General features: G+C 35.3%; 2 protein-coding genes and 1 long non-coding RNA gene across 3 annotated transcripts; all 3 read left to right on the forward strand.

The window, feature by feature from the left end:
* The first annotated feature begins 17642 nt into the window (after positions 1-17642).
* Positions 17643-20024, forward strand: LOC146888195 (uncharacterized). Its single transcript, XR_014991221.1, has 3 exons — positions 17643-17741; positions 17853-17923; positions 19768-20024. It is a non-coding gene; the product is annotated as an uncharacterized LOC146888195 (long non-coding RNA).
* A 602-nt stretch (positions 20025-20626) lies between these two features.
* Positions 20627-21055, forward strand: LOC146888196 (uncharacterized). Its single transcript, XM_085669760.1, has one exon. The coding sequence runs from the start codon at positions 20627-20629 to the stop codon at positions 21053-21055; it is 429 nt and encodes a 142-aa protein (XP_085525886.1).
* Positions 21056-21410: 355 nt separating this feature from the next.
* Positions 21411-22085, forward strand: LOC146888197 (uncharacterized). The gene has a single exon (XM_085669761.1). The coding sequence runs from the start codon at positions 21411-21413 to the stop codon at positions 22083-22085; it is 675 nt and encodes a 224-aa protein (XP_085525887.1).
* Positions 22086-24146: the final 2061 nt, after the last annotated feature.

Consider the following 24146-nt stretch of genomic DNA (forward strand, 5'->3'; position numbering starts at 1 on the left):
TGGACCACGAAAGGGATAGTTTCGTGGAAGCACTGTGAAAATCCCAGGACCTAGTTTCATGCATATGACTCAGGAAGGAATCTGAGATCACGGGTGGATAATTTGTAATTATCATATATCAGTAAATTTTTATTGGGACGGGTATCATGTTTAATTTGTCTAATATGCATAGCTCACCCTATCTGTGTGTGTATGGCGATGATCGGATGACTTATTATCCGGGAGCAGATGATTTGAAAGGTGAGCCAGGTGACGCTTGAGATCGGAGAGCGGGATGATATGGGCTTTTTGAAGATTGAGACTTTAATGTTTTTATGTTTTGAACATTAGCCATTTTGGGCTTTTATATTTGTAATAATTTTGACTGCGAACAATTATAATGTATTAAACTTTGCGATTTTAATTCCCCGCGTTTTGGGAACATGTGTTTATAAATAAGGAATGATTTATATTGTCATATTTATTTTCTTTTATTTAATTGCTTATGTTATTATCAAAGTAATATTCCTTAGGGATGTTACAATACCTATGCTAGAATGAAAACTATTATTATAGGTGAACTCAATCAAAGGCAAGCATCGATCCCAACTACCAGAATCTTCTAACACAAACTCTCAATAAATCTTCTAAAGATTGGATTGTTCTTTCTGATTGTCCATCAATTTGGGGATGAGTTTGGGGAGGATATGCTGAGCTAAGATGGAGTTTAGTTCCCAAGCCTGATGTAGGCTTCCCCAAAACTTAAAAGTAAATCTAGGATCCCTATCAGACACAATGTTTGTTGGAACTCCATGCAACCTCACAATTTCTCTTATGTACAACTCAGTCAATTTCTCCAATGAATACCTAATGTTAATGGGTAAGAAGTGAGCAGACTTTGTTAATCTATCCACGATAACCCATATGGAATCAAATTTTTGAATGGTTCATGGCAAGCCAACTACAAAATCCATTGCTATACTATCCCATTTCCATTCAAGTATATCTAAGGATTGTAGCATTCTTGCTGGCTTTTGGTGTTCTATTTTAGCTTTTTGACAAATTAGACATTTTGCTACCTATTGTGCCACTTCCCTTTTCATTTTGGGCCACCAGTACTCTTTCTTGAGATCTTGATACATTTTTGTTGTGCCCAGATGCATGCTTAATTTGCTTTTATGTGCTTCCTCTAGAATTATTTTCTTAATTTCTTCATTGTTGAGTACATGTAACATCCCTAAGAAATATTACTTAAATAAATAATTAAAATAGAAAAATTGAATATCAAAGGTCGCAATATTATTATTCCCAAACGCAGAAAAAATTTAAAATGTTTACTGTTTAAACATCGCGCCAAAATTTATAAACTGTAATAGGAGAAAAAATTAAAATCTCCAAAATACAAAACCATAAATAAAACATAGTAAAATATAGTAAACATCTCCTAGCTCTAATTCCCAAGCTAGCCCTCACTCCGTCGCCTGAGCATCCTCAGCATCACCTATATAAACATCTGCTCCAGTGTAACGAATCACACGATCATCGCCATACACAAACAGAAAGGGTGAGCTGATACAAATAAAGATAACATATATATAATACACAAGATAAGTCATACACCCATCTTATTCAATCTACTTAGTTCTTGGCCAAGACCTTAACCTCAAGACTTCTCAGTCTTGAAATCACACAAAATGGTTAGCCTTGGACTCGGGAATATGACGCTCACGCGAACCTGCCCGCTCGTGGTCTTGCCTCTACGAACCTCCCCGCTCGTAGTCCTACTCTACGGACCTACCCGCCCATAGTCCAACACATGTGATCCACCAGCCACGTACTCCCCGCATGCAGCATCTCTCAAGCGTGAGCACGAAACATACGAACCTACCTCGCTCGTATCCCCACATGAGAGTAACTGGATATGAACCTCCCCTCTCATATCATCACATGTTAACCACCATCCATGAACTAACCCGCTCATGGTACAACATCTCTCGATCCAAGTATAGCATCATTGCTTAAAATGCAACACTTACACACGTCATAGTCTGTTATATTTTCGGCCGGCGCAGCACCTAGCGCCGCCAGGTGAAACTAGTCCAGAGCGCCTGGCGGTACAGTCCCCTTCGTCAGGCGCCAAACTTGCATGCAGAGCCCCTATTTCGCCGCTATCGCCTGGCGGGTTACCCCTTGCCGCCAGGTGCCGCTCTCACACAAACACACTGTTGTGGTGTCTATCGCCTAGCGGGCCACACTCTTCCACCAAGCGCCATATCAGTAGCAGACAACTTTTGTTTTGGCCCTCAAATAGTCTGACTTACAATATACTGCACTCCCCAAAGATTTAAATAAACCCTTCTCCATCACTGTTACATTATGGGTAGTCTGTAACTCTCATATGTTCATGCACCTACTCCTTATCGTTGTTAATCCATTCCCTTCAAGGTTTCTAAGTTGCCAAGGCTTTAACATAGTATAGTAAGTATCTCCATGTCTATGGTAATAACCAACAATCTACTATCAAACATTTCCAAATATACTACACTGAAATGAATAAACCTCCTCCCCAATATTCTTAATTACCTTTCATAGAATTCCACACAGATGTCCATCTAAATTTACATTTTTCATTCACTTAGTACCCATCCAATTCTATTAACTTATTCCTACTTGCCACACCCAATATAGCATAACCACATATCACCCCTCTATGCATAAAAACCAAGAATGACACTTGAAGTACATAAATTTTAATCAACAATTATCAAAACATGTAAGAAAAGACTAGGATTCCAAGACCTGGAACTTTTATGTAGGATTAACATTCTCCCTTTCTTTCCTTAACATTCCTACCACACACCATAACCTAGTCCTACTTTCAACCCATTACCATTCATATACTTATTTACCATAATATATTACCCCTTTCAATGTTACCAATTAAATTCTAAAAACCTCTCACTCACCAAGGTTCCTCCCTCATTTTTTTCTACCTGAAATCGCAAAACAACACCTATACCTCGCCATCGCCTGGCGGCAAGCCTAGCGCCGCCAGGCGGTACACCAGAACCAGCCTAAACCTAGGCTTCTCCACACCTGCGAGTATGTCAGCCCATAACTAGTATCCATCCCTAACGCTAAACACACCAAAATGCGACAATTCATAATATAACGAACTAACTTCCTGTTCTTAATTCAATTTATAAGATTTTCTTGATCTTTTCCTCTTTCGAATCAATCCAATTTTCGTTTCATTCCACCCTTGCCCATATGATCATGATTTATCATGCACGCGTGTTTCTAAAAACACTACCACAACCCAATTTTAAATCAGTTTCATATCAGCAAAGCACCCAATGGGGTATACACACATCGAATTCCAGAAATCAATTGGCATTTCACACAACCAGCATCAAAACAATAAAAAAGACCACGAACCACGTCGTGCCGCCTGGCAGATACTCATCGCCGCCAGGCGGTTCATGCCAGAAACAAGAACAACATTAACCTCTGAAGTGTCGCTTGGCGGTAGGGGTTGAGCCGCCAGGCGGTTTCTGGGAAAAACCCAAAAACCCTCAAAATAGTGCAGAAACAACATGGGTAAATCATACATTGTCTCATGGCATTGCACAATTATTCGAACATGAAATAAAAGCGTAAAAGAAAGCTCCCCTTACCTGGTAATCCTCGCTCCTAATGGTCTTTTAGATCTTTTCCTTAGGATACTCCAAAAGCCTCCCTTTGGCACTCCAAAATTCAGTTCTCACAATTCTAATTCACCCAAAATGGTTCTAAAAACCTCTTTTCACAGTCCTCACTAATTGCAGTATCAATTTCCCCCTTCTCTCTCTAATTCAATGTCTCACAAATGGTCTCATAATTAAGGTTAATGGTCCTAAACGAATTTTGAAAGTAATTATGAGCTTAATGACTATTCAAGGTCTATTAAGACAATTGTCTATCTCTCTTGGCTGCCCCTATTGCAGCTAGGGTTTTTCTACCCCTTCATCTTCATGCCAAAAGAAAATTAGCAAAAAATAAAGTTCTAATTTCTTTCCCAATAAGGTTTGAACCCACAACCCATCAATTATCTAGTCAAATGCACAACCAGTTCAACCAATCATGTTGTCATGATAATTCCTATAATTTTAGGATTACATTATCACGTCTCACATTCAAATATATATATACAAAAATGCATAAATTTATTAACATACAAAGGACTTGAACCCATGTCCTTTCACACAATAAAGTACTTTCAACCATTTGAGCTAGTACTTTTCCCCATCATAGCACTCCGCATTGAATACCTTAAAGGCTTCTATTACCCGCATTTATTAAATAATTATTTAATTAACTATTTAATTTTCTCGGGTCTTACAGTACACACATGCTATCCTTAAATTTCAAAGTTCTTGTCCTATCTATGGCAAAATCCTCTCCATCTTTTTGTCTTATCAATTTCTTTTTCTTTTGAATGAACTCATCACTTTCCCGTGCTTCATGGATTTGTTTTTGTAAATTGTTAGTGATTCGAATGGAGTTTAATTGCATTTTATCATGGCTTAGAGTGACCGAAAAATTCATGTCTCTAAATTTTTCTAGCAAATTCATCTCATGAATCATTAGTAAGGAGATATGTAAAGATTTTCTACTTAATGCATCTACAACTACATTTGCCTTACCTGGATGGTACTATAATTCAAAATCATAATCTTTCATAAATTCCATTAATCTCCTTTGTCTCATATTTAATTCCTTTTGATCAAACACGTATTTGAGACTTCTATGATCACTAAATACTTCAAACTTTCCACTATAAACATAATGTCTCCATATCTTAAGTGCAAAAACAATGGCAACTAGTTCCAAATCATGGGTTGGGTAATTTTTCTCATGTGTTCTTAATTGTCTAGAAGCATATGCCATTACCCTTCTATCTTGCATAAGAACACAACCTAATCCCATTTTGGAAGCATCACAAAATATAACAAAGTGCCCAGTAGGATTAGGTAATGCTAAAATAGAAGAAGTGATTAATCTTTTCTTGAGCTCTTGAAAACTATTCTCACATTTTTCTGTCCATACAAAAGCTTGGCCCTTTTTGGTGAGTTGGGTTAAAGGCATAGCTATTTTAGAAAATCCCTCAATGAATCTTCTATAATATCCTGCCAAACCGAGAAAACTGTGAATCTCAGTCACTGTTTTTGGTTGTTCCCATTGTAAAACTACTTCTACTTTGGTCAGATCCACTAACACTCCCTTATTGGAAATCACATGTCCTAAGAATTTTACTTCCTCTAGCCAGAATTCACACTTAGAAAATTTGGCATATCATTTCTTTTCTTTCAAGATTTGCAAGACAATCCGAAGGTGTTCCTTATGTTCTTCAAGAGTCTTAGAATAAATAAGAATGTCATCTATAAAAACAACCACAAATTGATCTAAAAATGGATGGAAGATCCTATTCATATAATCCATGAATATTGCAGGAGCATTGGTCACACAAAAAGGCATCACTTGATATTCGTAATGGCCATACCTAGTTTTGAAAGGAGTTTTTTGTATGTCTTCTGCTTTTACTCTAATTTGATGAAATCCTGACCTTAAATCTATCTTAGAAAATAAATAGGCTCCTCGTAATTGGTCCATCAAGTCATCTATTTTAGGAAGAGGGTATTTATTCTTTATAGTAAATTTATTTAATTAACGGTAATCTACACACAACCTAAAACTTCCATCTTTCTTCTTAACTAGTAAAATTGGGGCTCCCCAAGGTGACACACTAGGACAAATGAATTGTTTTTCAAGTAACTCTTCCAATTATTTCTTCAATTCTGCTAATTCAGAGGGTGACATCCTATATGGTGTTATAAATATTGATCCAGTTCCAAGCATCAAATTTATTGAAAATTCAATTTCTCTGTTGGGTGGTAAACCAGGAATATCATTGGGAAAGACTTCAGGAAAATTTTGAACAACTGCTATATTTTTCAACTCAACTTCCTCTTTTATTTCCATAGAAGATAATAATAAGTATCCTTGAATTTCATTCCTTAAAGGATCACTTTTTGAATTGGTAGGTGATTTTAAAAGATCCTCAGAGTTTGGAAATATTACTGACTTCTCAACGCAATTCAAAAGGACTTGATTGGAAGATAACCAGTCCATACCTAAGATTACATCTAATTGAGATAAAGGTAGACATATTAAATTTACAAGGAATTTTCTATTCTCAATGAACAGTGCACAGTCTAAACAAACTTTATTGGTAATTACCGAGTCATTTATGGGAGTTGAAACAACCAAACTAGTTTTTAAAAAAGAGGTCGACATATTAAGATGTTGAACACAATAATTGGAAATGAATGAGTGAGTTGCACATGAGTCATACAGTACATTTAAAGTTTTTCCTTTACAAAACACATACCTTGAATTAGATCATGGTTTTCAGCAGCTTCAGCTCCAGTCATGGTGTACACTCTTCCTGTTGTGGTAGGTCTTGTCTTGGTTGCAGTTAGATTAAAATGTGGCTTTTGTTGTCTACACTCAGAGAATAGGTGACCAGGTTTCCCACACTTGAAACAGATTGGTCCCTTAAGGTGACAATCATTAGCATGATGACCTTGTCCGCATTTAAAGCATCTGATATGATCATATATAGGTCTACTAGAATTTCCTTATGAAAATTGGTTAGATTGGGTCCCCCATTGTGGGCGATTGTAAAGTTTTCCCTTATTGCGTTTATTTTTATTTGCCCGAGGTCCAAAATACTTTGGTTTGATATTTTGGTTGGTCTCAAAATCTTCCAAAAATCTACACTTGTGAATAAGCGTAGGAAAATCAGCAATTTCTACTATTCCTACTGCTTTTCTCAATTCATCCATAAGTCCATTTTCAAATTTTATACACTTTATCCTTTCCTCTGGGTGATAAAAGAAAGTAGAGTATTTTCCTAATTTTTCAAACTTGGAAGCATATTCCCCTACTAACATACTTCCTTGCTTCAACTGCATAAACTCTATTTCTTTTGCTTTCCTCACATCATTAGGGAAATATTTTTCTAAAAACTTTGTTCTAAATACATCCCAGGTAATAATTATTCTTCCTCCTTTAAGTAATCTCCTGGTACCATCCCACCAATATTCATCTTCTCCTATTAACATAAACACAACATAATTCACCTTTTGGTTGTCAGCACAGTTCATAACTCGAAATATTTTTTCCATCTCCTTAATCCATACTTCAGCTTTTTCTGGATCATATCCTCTAAAAAATTGTGGGGGTTTGTTTCTCCTAAATTCAGCTAAACCTTGTGATTCAGGGTTTCCTTCAGGTCTTTGATTCATCATTAGAGCAGCAGCCATGTCATGGATAGCTTGCATTGCTTCAGTTAATTCATTGTTCCTTCTAATTTTTTACATATGGAATTGTATGAGTTAGTAAAAAAAAATGAGCACATTTCACAATTCTCGCATGAAACGTTGCTCTGATACCATCTAATGTGACGATAAAAAATATTCTATTTGTTTATTTATTCTTATTATTTTCTACAATATACTTATAAAAATTTAGAGGCAAAATTATACAATGATATATAATTATATTTAAAATATTCACACACACACACACACACACACACACACATATATATATATATATATATATATATATATATATATATATATATATATATATACATATATATATATATATATATATTATATTTACAATATTGTATGCATCTTATATCTACATCGTTTAGTATATCTTATATTTCCCATTCTAAAAGAGGAAGAAGTGTTATTTATTTACATTTTCAAACAGATGGAGGGAAAATGTTATGGATAGGGTTCACTTGGACTATTGGGGGTTAAATAGAAGGTAACTCCGATTTGTCATTCGATAACAATCGGCGCGTTTGGAGCAGAGAGAAAAGTAATGGTAAAGTTTCTCGTTCCCTGAAATGTTACAAAATTATTCACTAGCTTGGTTTGCCATGCATTCCCTGGAAAAACCGCCACAATGTCGGCGAAGAAGGGATCAAGCATGTTTGGAGCGGCCATCTATGAGAAGCTTATAAATTTTTTTTTTCACTCACAATCATAAAATAGGGAAGTGAGACAAATATCACATAAAAAAATACAGTATATACTAATAAGATAAAACGAAATGAAAATTCCCCCAAGTCCATAAAATTGGATTTTATTATACTTTATAAAGATATTGATTAATTTTGTAGTGACTAGTTAGGATAAATGAGCTCATGGCCAACAAAGTAACTCAAGAACATCTCATCTTGAGTAATACTAACTCGTTTAAATCCCCAAGGTCATACCTCCATCTACAATAATCAAATTTTTATTTATCATAAATTTTATTTCAATATTAAACCATATAATTATATAAATAAATAAATAGATAGGATCAATGGATAATTAAAATAAATATAAATAAATAAAAAGGACCAGTACGTAACTCGAGATAAATATAAATAAGTAAATGAGAATAAATATAAATTGAGTAAATAAGAATAGTGCATAACTGGAGATGAATATCAATAAATAAATAGGAACGAGAACTAAATATAAATTAGAATGAGGTTAGGGACACCTTACTTATAGAGATAAAAAAAAATGATAGATGTCTTCTCCCCTTACCTTAGTTATTGTGAGAATTATACCAAGATTGTATGGAGACTTTGATGATATATAAAAAATTTTCCCTCTTTCTTTCTTCTCTCTTTCTTCTCACACACATGACTCTTCTTTTCTATTTTTTTTCTTCTCTTCCCCTACATTCCCCCACCTTTTATTTATACTACTTTAAGCAATGATTAGTATTAGTTTTATTTGAACTAAATTCTCTCCCACACTATGCCAGTTACGTTACTAACTAAATATTCATTCTTGATATTTCACCTTCAGATAGACATGCATTTAATGTTATTCTTTCCATGCTTACTTGACTTTAATAAATCTATCAGAACTTGAAACAAATAAGGAAGAAATCAAATTTAGTATATCAATTGGATATGACATTCATAAACTTGGTAATAAATAAGTCTTGCACAGACTTCAGAATAACATTCCCTAAAGATAATGAAATTAAAGACAACAATTTCAAAGAGCCATAAAATGTTCTATAAAGACCAAATTGAGGAACAATTACCACATAAAATACATTAACTTATCAGATCATTTTAATAAAACTCTATACTTTGAATATAAGTTTGGAGCATGTTGAGACAACTGCCAAAATTAGATTATTTCAATATTCGATTATAATAACAATCAGATTTTGTTTGGATAAGTTTGCTGAAAAGTGATTCTAACATAATTAATTTTGTTTGAGTGCAACAAAAAATATATATCAGCTTTTACATAAGAAAAATTGTATGTACGAATCTGAAATGAGAGAAATCTAAATGAAAATAATCATAAGCTACAAAATTTCATATTTTTTATTAGTTGGATATTAATTCTTTCATATTGATTCCTTCAAGTATATTCATAAAAAAACAGCATAATTTTCAGGAAAATAAATAAAAAACATGTTTACTAAATTCCATCTAAAGTGCAAACATCCAGCTAACTTTTCATAAAAAAAAAAAAACAACTTATTGAAGGAAAAAAAAAAGAAAGCTTTCCCAAGAATGCTCTCTTAGGATGTATTTGGGACAACTGTATAAATAATAATAGTAATAAGAATATATATATATATATATATATATATATATATATATATATATTATAGATGCATACTAAAATACTTATAAATAAAATAATACATTATTTATTGATTTATGGATGGTACACCTTGTGTCGCCCGGTAGTGGTTGTTTCTTCCATATTTTGATGTTTTTTTGGACTTCTTCTTGCTACTCATGATCACTCACTTGTTTTGGTTTTTGGAACAAAGCTTCCCATCTACAAAAAGACACAAAAATGGGGATTAGTAGTAAAATTATATCAACGTAACCCAAAATGTATTTATTTACAAAAGCAAGGTAAAATTGAGAATTAAGTAGGTTAAAAGCTACATAAGAGTTGATTTTGTTAATAAAAGGTAACTTAGATAATGGTAAAAATTAACATTATCAGTATTGTTTCTTCATCACTCCTACACATAACACAAACATTCCTTATCACATTCACTCGTCTTTTTATTAAATTATCACGCGTTGCAACTTTATTTATCATTACTCTACATGCGAAATGTAATGTAGCTGGTAAGGCTTTAATTTTCCACAGTTGACCATATAAGTTTGCATCTTCATCCATATTTATGTTTCTAATAATGCTGTACGCTGATTTCACTATGTATTCATTAGTGTCACTATTCTTCCAAACCCATTCATCTTCGTTGTTCTTATCTAAAGTACATTCGCTCAACTCAGATGATAATTTATTTACCTGAGATTTCTCCCATTCAAACCATTGTCTACGCCATTGTAGTTTCCATTCCCAAGAGTCACTATCCCAGAAACTAATCTCCCTTAAGGTAGCCTTATTATTAAGAGAATTGGCATACATTCTTGAAAACTTTTCTAGTAGTGAACCCTCACCTATCCAATCATATTTCCATAACAAAATTTTATTTCCTTTTCCCTTACTCCAAGAGATATTATTATCAAACCAATTTTCATTTTTACCTTTTCCACATACTTTTCTCAAATCTCTTCACCACCAAGATTCATATTTATTTTCAATATTATTGTATAGGCTTTTCTAAGACCCATACTTTGATTTTAGAATATCTTTCCAAAGACCATAATTTTTTTTTCCAATCTCCACTTCCATTATCCTAATAAGGCTATATTGAACATATTTATATCTCTAACTCCTAAACCACCTTGCTCTTTTGATTTGCATATGTTATCTCATTTTATCCATGCAATCTTCCTACAACTATGTCCCCAACCCCGTAAGGATTCTCGTTGCACTCTTTTTATTTCATTTCTTACATTTGTTGGCATCTTAAACACGGATAGATACAATAATGTGTTAACTTATTGGAAAGTGTACCAATTCATTTCAAGTAGTAAATTGGTAGTCCAAGTGTCATTTTCCCAAGGGATTTTTGTTTGTTAATCTACTTATGATTGTTTACTAATTTTAGAAATTGTGAAAAGCATTTTTAGTTCAATCTAAAATAAAAGCATGCAAAATTATAAGAGTTAAGATGTCATTCGGTAAAAAGCTTCATTAGGATTGGATTTCATGAATCAAATTAATGTAACACTACATAATATATATCTCTACGTACTCACAATCATGTTAAAAGCATACTTACTCTAATTCCTTAGAAGCAAGTTCTAAATCAAATGTTAAAACTCTAATTCCTTAGCCATTTTAACATATAATTTGCATTAAGATCACATTTCTAGAATAACCAAGAGATCGTGTCTATCCCTAGAACATGACTCTTGGGTATTCTATCCATATCTAGTTCCAATTCATTTTCCAATGATTCGGTAACAACAAATAACATGATATTCCTATCATGCACATTAATAATCAAAATAGAACAATTGAATACGAAGAATATTATATTGCACAAGAAAAGTTACATAGAGTATGAATTCATTACATCCAATCCTAATGAAAAGGGAGATTAACTACTCTTAATCATCTAAAACATACAAATTTGATGAATTCGCATAAGTAGATGGATGAATTTACTATAGTTTTGTCCCAAAACTGCCCTTGACCGAAGTTTTCGAGTTTCTCTTCATTTCCACACTAACAAAATAACTCATTTCGTTTCATTCTCGACACTTAACCAACCAAAAACTATATGCTCATTGGGCGAGCATGATCTCTTGTTGAGCAAGCAGTTCGTTAACTCAAGTGCAACTGTTATGTCTCGCTGGGCGAGTCGTGGAGCTCTGGCTGGGCAGGATGATCTTAACAGACAGCTTTGTAGTCTTCCATTTTCCTATGCAATTAATTACTTATACAATGACCCAAGAAAATAAAAATACTCCTAACTAAACAAAACACATAACACTAATGAACTTCCTAAGAAACAAACACTAAACAAATGAAATAAAGGCAAATAAGAGAGGTTAATAAGCTTAAATACCAAGTATTTATCAAGCTTATCAACTCCCCCAAACTTGAATTTTTTTTATGTCCTCATGAAAAATCAATATATACAAACACACAAAAATATTGACCTAAACTGATAAGCAAAACATGTGATCTTCCAACATAACAACTTTGCACAAATTAAAGAAAATTCCTCTACATTTCCAACAGTAAAAAATATATGGCATGGTGCTTTCATCAACTTAAATCCTGAACTAGCATGACACATGACAACCAGTGAAAAGAATATTCAAATCTAAACAATAGTTAGTGTTTCCTCTCAAAGGTGTTTAACAATATACCTCACAAAAAGCATGTTATAAAACTATTTCATTAATTTTTGCACATCATCTCTTTCACACACTTCACACACTTTGCTCAGATCAAAAGGTCTTTTTAAGGTTGAAACTTGGCTTGGCTAGAAGAATCATGATTTTTCATGGAATCAATTCACCTTTAAAGAGGAGAACAATTATATGCATAAAACATTCATGAACATCCTCACTCCCCATATACAAAAAATACAATCCATCATATTCTTTTCATAGCTCAACATCACAATTTCATTCCATACACCCTTTTTATTAATTTTCCTTTTCTTTTTTTTTTCCATTGAGAATGTTGAACATTTTTAATCATCATAATTTAAGATTGTTAAGCAACTTACTGCTCATTTCTCAATCACATCTTTCCCCAAAACTTAATCTCAACTCATATCCATGTTCACAACATAGAACTTGTTCTCTTCCATGGTGTAAGGTAAGATAATATTTCACATTATGCACAAAGGTTAGTTATTTGGCCAAGTAGCTTCACTTCATAACAACAAACAATTTCCTTTTTCATCCCAAACCAAGTGTGTGTGATTGCATTCAAAGAATCATGCAAAAATCAACTTTATAGTAATAACATCTTTCCTCTCATGCTCTCTAATTTAACACATTCTCAACACTCAGACATCCAATCATTGGCTCATGTTCAAGCACAAAATAAGGAATGAATCAAATTGCAACCATATCCAAATATCTTACTCAATCAGATTTGTAGGAAAATAATCCACACTCATGCAAAACCATATGAAACAAGATCACAATGCTCTTTTTTACGACATAATGAAACTACACAATATAACAGTACTAAAATATGTCAAACGAACTCAACTCAAACCACAAAACCAACTAAACAAACTAAAACAACAGATAACATCCATCAAATATGGCCATCATGGTCAACAACTCCAAACAGGCTCTTACTGCTCTTTCTATTGTTGACTCCATAGTGGATCAGGCTTTTGTTGTTGCTCTTCCTACTCTTGCTCTTACTCTTCCTTCTCCTCCTCCTCCTCACCATCATCAGGCACATCACCCCCAATTGAGATGCAAGCCTGCCCTCAAGCCAAGGAATACGCGCTTCAAATTGGGTACCTTTCATGATAACATTGTCAAGAAAGTCTAGAATACCCAAAGACAGTTAATGCATGTTGTCCATGAGGGACACCTGGCCACGATGAACTGCATTGTGAGTAGACCACATATCATCCTATCTGGCGATTGGCCATGGTGGCCTGGAAAGTCTACTCAAAATCATCAAAAATAGTATGGGAACGGTGTGGCTGGCGTGCAAGTGTAGGAGCATCAACTGTCCTAGTTGTACAGTTTTTGTGGAAGAATTTCCTATCTAGGGGAGGAGTGAGAGATAACAACACATGAGCGTCAGAAACAAGGTCCTTCTCCCTGCAAAGTGTCGTGATAATGGCAAGAAAGCCCAAGTTTACATTCGCAGCATCACCAATATAGGATATGTATTGCAAAATAAGTGCACCAACATCCATGTCCAACCTAGTGATTATCCCAAAAATGAGATAAGCCTTCTCCAAATTCATATAAGAAGTGTGTGTGTGTGTGTGTGTGTTGGGGCGAAGGTTGGTGTAAGAGAATGGACTCCACATTTGAGCTAATGATGTCAAATGTTTCCAAAGGAGTTGCACAAGCGTGCATGAATACCTAACACAAAAGTGTGGCTAGGAAGACATAAGACTGAGGCGATCTCATCAAAATGTTTGTGGTCACTCATGAATGCACTAAAGGGAGTGTCCTGGCCAGGAGGAGCATAGGTCGTCGTAAAAAAAGTGTTCAAGGTGTGTTTGTCATATTTAATTGTCTTACCCCGCACCTTAGCTTGACGGGGCCCAGTTCTAACTTTCTGATAGGCATTTGCGTAGAACTCTTTCACCAATGCCTCATTAGGGAGATCCCCTAATACCTGATGTCAATTCCTCCTCTCTAGCTCAAGTCAGAATTCATCGTACTCCCCCATATTAAGCTTCACTTTTCGATTTAGAATGAGGCTTCGAGGCATGATCTCTACAAATCGCTTGGCAGCATCCTTAGAGGAGAATTGTGCTAGTCATATTTCTCTACAAATTCATGAGAGAAGGACCTACAGGTTCGGCTAAGGAGCATGAGAGAAGGACCCATAAGTCAATCTCTTCTTTTTTTCCCATTGCAATAATCTTGGGAGGAGCCATATACCTAATGGGGACAATAAAAACACTGAAAAACAATAACAAACGTCAAAGCACAAGAGTAGTACATGGAAACCAACAAAATAGCACTATAGCTGCTAGTGGTTAGGCGAGTAAGGTTAGCTCATTGGGTGAGCACACCAAACAGGCCTAGCGAGCAACTTGAGTAGCCATGAACAACCATGGACTCACAATGGTAACAGTCGTTTAGCGAGCATATGAGCTGCGTAACGAGACAACATTAGAACCCTAGAAAACACCAAATCCAGAAATAGAATAGGTACAGTTGTTGGGCGAGAAACGAAACACTAAGCGACTGTAAATGCATGATGCAAACACAACAACAATAAATTGGGAAGCCCAAATGCATGAACAGAAATATATGCACAAATCAACACAACAATCATAACCTAAAACCCTAACCATATTGTTAGTGTGAGAATCTTCAATTTCTTTATCAACATCTTTAGTAAAATTAATATGTCTATTAGTAGACATATTAGTATGAGCATCCATGATTTTATCAATATATCCATTAGTAGATATATCAATGTGATGTGATTCTAGTATTGGTTGATCCAATGTTTGAATCGTGTACTCGCTCACATAAGTGCTCAATTGTTCCATCCTTTGATTTAATCCCCTTAACATGTTCATTATTTCAGCATTTTGCTCAACTATCGTCTCCATAAAATTTTCTAAAGTGGCCTCCAGAGCTTTGTCTTTCATTAGTTGACTTAAATCTTCCGACATTTGTTCAGCTCTAATGGCCAACTTTAGAAGCATATCTTATATTTCATGATGAAGTGCTTTAAATGAATATTGAAAAGTGTACACCAATTGTTAAAAACATGATAAATATATGATTATTATTGTGTGAATCCAAATTAAAGCCTTGAGAACTAATGTTTGTGACAAATTTAAAAACCAATTTATAATAGAAAATATTTTAGTTATCAATTTATAGACCAATTATAATTTTTTGAACTATTTTAGTTACCAATGATGTTTAGTTTATAATTTTGTACCTAAATTGGTCACTACAGTGACAAATTATTTTTTGTCACTAAAATTGATCATTATTCAAATATTTCATTGTAGTCTATTACGACTTCATGAATTAGATATTTCATTGATAAGTATTGATAAAGTATCATAAAGTATCAGATACAGATACGTGCCGGATACGGATACGTATCGGACACAAATACGTAAGCCAAATTGAAGTATTGGTACATCATAGGTTTCAAACATTTTCCTCAAAAGTCTTATTTGTTGTAGGAAAATAAAATTATGTGCAAGTCTATTAAAAGTTATCTGTATTTTGTAAATTTTGAGAATAAAAGTTAGCAAATGCTTCAATCCTTGTTTTCTGAAATCATTTTTAAATTATTTAGGCAAACAGAAGTCTAAAATATCTAAGTACTTACTTTCTTTCTCATCCAAACTAAAATGAATAATTAAAGACAATAACAATAATATCGATAAAAAACACTAAAACTATGATACATATAATTTTGAACCTAATAAACAATTATACCATTGGAAAGTGAAAGATGCTCTTCTACATTGCTAGAATTTTGTGAAACTAATTATTGGATATTATAGATTACCATAATTTTGGAAAAATATCTAATTAAACTAGTAACATCCTATTTTAGTAGTATAAAACTAATGAAATAAGATATTTCATAATAATAGACATATTAACAGGATAAAAAGTATATTAATACAGTCCATTAAGAGTTCAAACTATAAAAATATACCATTTATATAACAACATCAAACCTGCAAAGTTATCCTTATGTGTACTAATCACTCATACATCCTCTACAATCTCACAACTCTCTAACTACGAACTTTTCATCTTTCAGAAATGTCTTTATATCTACATCTTCAAAAGTACCTTAGATGATGGAATTAAAATTGTGAAAATAGAGCGCATATCAAATAGTCCATTGATTCCTTAATACACAAGAGCTCTTCACCAAACTTAGTACATTGTGAAGTGGAAGATCGAGTGGAGGAAGCATGACAAATTAACTATGTTTATTTATTTATTTTTTGGATATAAAATTAGAACTATCAATACTTTGTATTTTTCTTTATATTTGCATTGTAACTGTGAACAAATGTACCATATCTTAAATCATCAATGAAATTATAAGTTGGTTAATTTTTTGTATTTGTAGTGTTATAATTTTTTATTCTTTTATCACTATAAAATAGAAAATTTTATTAAATTAAAAAATTAATTTAGAAATTATAGATGCAGGTTGATTATAAATTGTATAAAGTTTGAATTATGACGGTTAAAAACGTCGTAGTATAATGTGAATAATAATAATAGTTCAAAATTTCGCTATTTACATTAAATTTATTTTTCAATAAAAAAATTATGACAGTTTCAACTATTGTAATCTATATTCAAAAACCACCACTTCATACAATACAAAAAAAATAACAGGTTGTACAACAATTCACTTGAAACCACTACATTATGCTTTGTGGTGATGCGAATTATAACAGTTTTTGAAATTGTTATATATATATATATATATATATATATATATATATAACAACAATTAAAATTACTACAACATACAAAAATAATTGTCACAATTTACACGATTTTTTTAAAATATTGCTTATGGATTGATCACTCAAACTACTATCCTTATAATGTTTTTACATGTATTTATTATCAGTTTTAGATTCAAAGTATTATCATATATTTTTTATGTGATTTACCCACTCCTCTTTGATTTTAAATCTTTACGAGATCTCTCGTAAAAGATTCACTAATAAATATATTGTAAATATATAATAATTCTAAATATAATATAATAATTTTATTTTCATATATATATATATATATATATATATATAGAGAGAGAGAGAGATAGATATTGTGAGATCCATTTTTCTATTTTAAACTCTGTCCTAAAGAGGGGTTGGGCCTAGCCATTTAAGGGTCTAAGTTCAGCCCACTTTGGACCCCCAAGACCCCCTCACAATCACTTACCCTTCATTCTGCCACTTTTACAGAAAATAGTCCTCTTTGTGTCTCTTGTGCTGAAGCAAAAAGCTCTACTAGGGCTTGAACAAGTTCCTTGATTTCCATAGCTGAAACATCTTTCTACCACGTAAGTTGATTCATTCCCTTGTTTCCTTTTGTTTTCAGCTCCTAAGTTCTGGTCCTACCTTAATCTCTATCAAATTTGAGTTCTTTTTCGTGCTCGTGTGTTTGTTTTCAGCTCATTAAGTTGTTCTTGGTCCTAGTTCTCTTCCACCAAGAGTCCTTTAAGAACGTTTAGCTCCATTCGAGGTAAGGGAAGCTAGAGTTTATGTTTTTTTAAAGTTATTATGCTTTCTATACAGGCATCAGATTTATGTGACAGAAAGCACCTTGTAATTTAACTATTGTTGAACAAGGTGCATCATTTCTGTACTTTTATTTGTATAGTATTTGATTGTATTTAATATTTATCCTTTTAAGGGTACGTCATTTTCTGTACATAGTTTCTTTGGTTGAAATTTTAGATGTTGATTGGTGCCCGCATTGGATCATTGACATTAGATACTTTTATTTATTTGTTGAGATTTTATTCGTGAAAATAGTTTGCCTTTGGTCTCAATCTCTGAATACTTGGGTTTATGTTGAAGTATAAACTAAGTGAAATTGTTTTTTTTTAACATTTGTGGATTGATATCTTGTTTAAATTATTCTTTTATTGAAAATTTCCCCTGTGCAGGATTTGTAGAAAATAATTTAAGGCGTTGATGCTTACATTAAAAATGGCATGTCCCTTAACAATTTTCATATTGCATCGAGTACATTTTATTTTTTGTAAAAATTAAAAATCTAGATAAAAGTATAAATGTGAGGAGTATTCCCTTCTGGGTAAATTATATTTTGGTTAAATAATTTTTAAATTATTATAGATGTAACTATGTTCACCAAAGTAAACTAGTTTAATGATAACAGAATACACTGTTGTAAAAGACATTATTTTGTTGCAAGTGTTATCATGAATCCATCCATGTACTGATTTTCACACCTATTACTTTTTCCTTCATCTTATAATTAGTAATGTCTTTCCTCTCCTAGTAAAAGTAAAAAAATAATAATAAATAATAAATATTCTTTTAGTTTTCTGATGAAATTTTAATCATTTTGTTACATTTTAGAATACCAATATCTTTGATCCTTGTATAAGAATAAATGACAGTAATTTTTATTCTCATTATTATAAAAGAAAAATGTTTATTTTTAAATGTATTAATCACCAATTTAACATAATTTGTTCAAAGTCTTTCACATGCAAGTTTAACAATGGGTTTTAATTTTATATGTTACTGTTAAATATTATTAAAACTATTTATATATTTGTAAGTTCAAAACAAATGTCAGATTTTCAATGATAATACATGTTTTTTTTCTAGTCATTCCAATGAAACTTGGGTAGGAGACACTGTGTTGACTACTGTTTGTTTCATGATGGTTTTCTTTAATTTTCCCTTACTCAATATAGATGATCATGCCTGTTTGTATGCTTTAATGAGATTGATAATAAAAATGTTGGTATGGAAAGCATGACTTGCTTTGTAGTTGGTGGTGGAATGGCATGAAAATTGAATTCTTGAGATGGCATGTGGAAATTTGTTGGTAAAAGAGTTTCAAGGGAAACTCTTGGTAATGGTAGTTAGTGTATACCTTGATATAAGAGATGTCTACATAAAGGAAGGTATCCTGAACTCTAATAATCGTTCACGCTCACATAGAGCAGAATGATTTATGTGGTGAGAGTGGCAGGAGGTCCTAGTCTTGGGACGTATTGGGCCTAAGACATTAGAGGATTAACCCTGTGTGTGGTTGGGTGATAACCCCTTGCGTCTAAATTTTGCAAAGTTTAGAAACCAACACAGGTGCATACTTCCTTTAGAATTCTATATCATGAGTATGATCCGAATATTGAGTCATAGAGTCTTGCAATTGTTTGCTTTCACATGATTTGGGTGCCTACTGCTTTGTTTGACTATAACCTGTTTTATCATTTGGTTGCTTGATAACATGTTAAAATATTTTACTCTAGTTTACCCTTTCATTTTTGTCTGTTCCTTGCTTTGCTTTCTCTTTTGCAATGATCACCAATCTATTGGTGTGAGCAGATGTGGAAACCCTTGGTAGAACTCAGGATGGTGAAGATGCTGTTGTGTAGAGTGGTCCCCATGGTCTGGGTTTTGGCTCACTATTGAGCCACTTTTTGAAGAACTCTTGTTTATTTAGATTCCTTGCTCTATGAGCAATCTTTTGTAAAACAATAGTACCCTTGTGTCCTTTTTATGGCAATTGTGGTGTGTCTAAGCTTTTATTCCAAGTATACTATGGATAACTGTAATAGTCAGTACATGTATGCTTCATGATATGTGCTCTTTTACATTATTATTATGTGATGCTTAATTTTTAGTAGATTACTCTATTTAAAATGGGGTGTCATATTTTTATGGTATCAGAGCCTTCGTTCCTTAGAGTCTGTGGGCTTGTGTGCTTGCCTCGTTTTTGTTGTGCCTTTCTAGTGTTGTTAACTAAGTTCCTAGTCTAATAAGTCTAACTGATGTTTCCTTTTGTGTGTCTAGTGATATGGCACCCCCACGAGTGACTCCTCCTCCACCCCTTCAGGGCGATGGTCAAGACCTCACAAGAGCGATTGTGGCTATGGCTGCAGCCTTAACACAACAGAGCAATGTCATGATGCAGCAGCATGAGACGTCTATGCAGCGCCAGCAGGCCTCTCTTGAGCAGCAACAGATGGTGATGCAGCAGATAGAGGCTGGCGTCTGAGGCTACTCAAAGGCAGCATATGGAGGCCCTCCGTTAGTTGGAGGAAAACATGGCTGGTGCTCCTGTGTACGGTCCTCACCCCCAACCTCCACCCCTAAATGGAGCTTGGAAGACTTCTTGAAACATCAGCCGACTAAGTTTGATGGCAAGACAAGTCCCGACCAGGCGGACCAATGGATGAAAGACATGGAGCGCATCTTTGATGCTAAGAGGTGCCCAGATGAGAGCAGGCTTGCTTTCACTGTCTATATGCTCACAGGAGAGGTTGAGCATTGGTGGGCCAGCATGAGGCTGGTCATGGAGGACAAGCATGAGCAGGTTACTTGGGAGGCATTCAAGAGGAAGTTTTTGTCTGAATACTTCCTAAATAGCGTGAGATATGTTAAGGAGGTGGAATTCCTTCAGTTGACCCAAGGAGACAAATCTGTGGCCGAATACGCCGAGAGGTTCAAGCATTTAGGGTGTTTCTACACCATGCCACTAAATGAAGAGTGGCGATGCAGGAAGTTCGAAAATGGCCTTCGGGGAGATATCAGATTCATGGTGGCTCTGCTCTACATCAAGGACTTTGCAGCTTTGGTCGAGAGCTCGTGTTATGGAGCGGATGAAGGCTGAGGTAAAGGCCCAACAAAGTCAGCGGCAGAAGGTTAGTGGATCGTCTGGGTCCAGACCTAGAGGCGAGGAGAGGAAGAAACCCTATGCTAGGCCGCAACCTCAGATGGCTAGAGGGTTCACATCTCAGCAGTCGTCAGTACCCAAGTGCTTTCAGTGTAATGGCCCGCACCTGAGGAGTGCATGTCCGTAGTTGACTGGTACACGGAGGTGTCATGGTTGTGGGAAGATGGGGCATTTCATCAAGGATTGTCCTTCCTCTAGAGGGACTACGGCGAGGCCCCCGACTCAGACTCTAGTTTAGACTCGTTAGGGGAGAGGAGGCAGCAGACCTCAAGCAGCGGGTAGAGTATATGCTATGACCGGGGCAGAGGCGACAAGCTCAGGTAACCTAGTTGTTGGATGTCGTATGATTGTGGGAAAACCCCGATGTATGCTATATGATTCTGGAGCGACACACTTTTTTGTGTTAGAGTCTTGTGTGCAAGAGTTGGGTCTGCCGGTTTGTGAGCTACAATTTGATCTTGTGGTATCTACGTCGGCATCTGGATTGGTCAGGACATCGTTCGTGTATGCTAGGTGTCCAATAGAGGTAGAAGGGCGCATGTTTAAAGTTAACCTGATATGCCTACCTCTACAAGGCTTGGATGTGATTCTAAGGATGGATTGGCTTTCTGCCAATCGTGTCCTCATAGACTGTCGGGAGAAGAAGTTGTTGTTCTCCAACTTAGAGGAGCCTAAGTTGTTGTCTTTTCAGGGTGTTTTGAAGGAGATCCGGGATGGTGCCCTATGCTACATGATTTTTGCTCAATTGAAGGTTGAGAAAGAGGAAAGGATAACAATGATACCGGTGGTGCGGGAGTTCGAGGATGTATTTCCGGAGGAAGTACTAGGGTTTCCTCTGAGGAGAGAAGTTGAGTTCTCCATTGATCTGGTACCAGGAGCGGGTCCAGTATCAATAGCCCCTTATCGTATGGCTCTGGCAGAGTTAGTGGATTTGAAGAAACAAATAGAAGAGTTGTTAGAGAAATAGTTTATACAGCCTAGTGCTTCGCCGTGGGGAGATCCAGTTTTGTTAGTTAAGAAAAAGGATGGTGGTTCAAGATTATGTGTGGACTATCGTCAGTTGAACAAGCTGACCATCAAGAACAAATACCCCCTTCCGAGGATAGATGATCTGATGGATCAGTTACATGGGGCGTCAGTGTTCTCCAAGATCGATCTACGGTCGGGATATCACCAGATCTTGGTGAAGGCGGAGGATGTCCAGAAGACTGCCTTTAGATCTAGATATGGGCATTATGAGTATGTGGTTATGCCTTTTTGATGGAGCTTGGTGGAGACATGAAGCTCCAAGTGTAGCAGAAATGATGGAGGAAACATGGAAGAATGGAAGGCAAGTTTGTAGGCTCTTGCTTGCAATGGATAGGTGAAAGGGTGAGTGATTTAGAGGTAGCTCTAGCTTAGGAAGGGGGCTAGAGGTAAAGAGAGTAAGCTGTCTAAAAGATGACTCTCAAGTGGCAATAGTGAGGAGTGTTCTCAAGTCAAAGTGTCTATTGCACAAAAATTCAAGAGTGAGTACAATGCTGAAAAATTAAGGCTTTTATACTTAAGCCATTACACATGAGGAATCTTGACCCTTGGATGAGAAGGAGAAAGCATCTTGGCCTTTGATGCTAGCTTGGAGAAGAAGGCTTGATCTTGGCCATTGGATGATGCCTTGGAAAATGAGGAAGCATTCCTAACCCTTGGATGCTTTGGATCCATGAGGTATAGGAAGAAGTGTTGACTTCCACTTAGTCCACCTTGGCTCTTTTGATAGCTCATGGCCAAATCTCCTACTGGGCTTAGTCAAGCCCAATTTTATCAATTCAACTACACATTGTTTGACTTATTATTCTAGAAAACAAGGCCTAAACAATGGGCCAATCTTATTGCTGTTCTATTGCTCTTTGAGACACCTTTTCAAATCTTCACATCTTCTTTGGCCCATGTGAAGAGTGTGAGAAGCCCATGTGGGTTTGGGTCATCTTGAATGAAGCCCAATTGGATCTTTTTTAGCATGCTCCTTGTTATCGGGCCTCTTTATGGGCTTGGGCTTAAAGGTGCATGTGGGCCATGTATTAGGCCTTGAGCATGATTTGGGCCTAGGCGTTGCCCAAGCTATAAGCCTTGTTGGGATCACATCACTTTTGGTGTGACCAACGCTCCAGCCTTGTTCATGGACTACATGAACAGGATCTTTAGGCTGTTTTTAGATAAGTTTTTCGTGGTCTTCATAGATGACATACTCATTTATTCCAGGACTCATGAGGAGCATGCCGAGCACCTAAGGATAGTGCTTGAGATTTTGAGGGAGAAACAGTTGTATGCCAAGCTGTCTAAATGTAATTTCTAGATGAAAGAAGTACAATTTTTTGGGTATGTGATATCGACTCAGGGCATAGCAGTGGATCCAGCTAAGGTGGAAGCGGTGATAGAGTGGGAATGTCCCAAGTTAGTGACGGAGGTCCGAAGCTTCGTGGGTTTGGTTGGATACTATAGGTGATTCATAGAGGGATTCTCTAAAATAGTGGCGCCTCTGACCCAGCTTACCAGGAAGGATCAACCTTTCGTTTGGACTGATAGGTGTGAGGAAAGCTTTCGAGAACTTAAGCGGAGGTTGACTAGTGCCCCAGTTTTGGTCATCTCCAACGTTAGTAAATCCTTTAAGGTTTATTGTGATGCTTCTCACCAGGGATTGGGTTGTGTATTGATGCAAGAGAGGAAGGTAGTAGCATATGCTTCAAGGCAACTGAAAGTCCATGAGAAGAACTACCCCACCCATGATCTAGAGCTGGCAGCGGTGATGTTTGCTTTGAAAATCTGGAGGCACTACTTGTATGGTGCACAGTTTCGTGTGTTTAGTGATCACAAGAGCCTTAAGTATCTTTTTGATCAAAGGGAGTTGAACATGAGGCAGAGGAGATGGATAGAGTTCTTGAAGGACTATGATTTTGAGCTCCTAAACCACCCGGGGAAAGCAAATGTGGTAGCTGACGCTTTGAGTAGGAAGGCAGTCCATGTGGCTCATCTCATGACTAAAGAATTGGAT

The sequence above is a fragment of the Vigna unguiculata genome, chromosome 2, assembly GCF_037176805.1.
Source record: "Vigna unguiculata cultivar grain cowpea cultivar isolate G323 ecotype 2 chromosome 2, ASM3717680v1, whole genome shotgun sequence".
Taxonomy (NCBI): domain Eukaryota; kingdom Viridiplantae; phylum Streptophyta; class Magnoliopsida; order Fabales; family Fabaceae; genus Vigna; species Vigna unguiculata.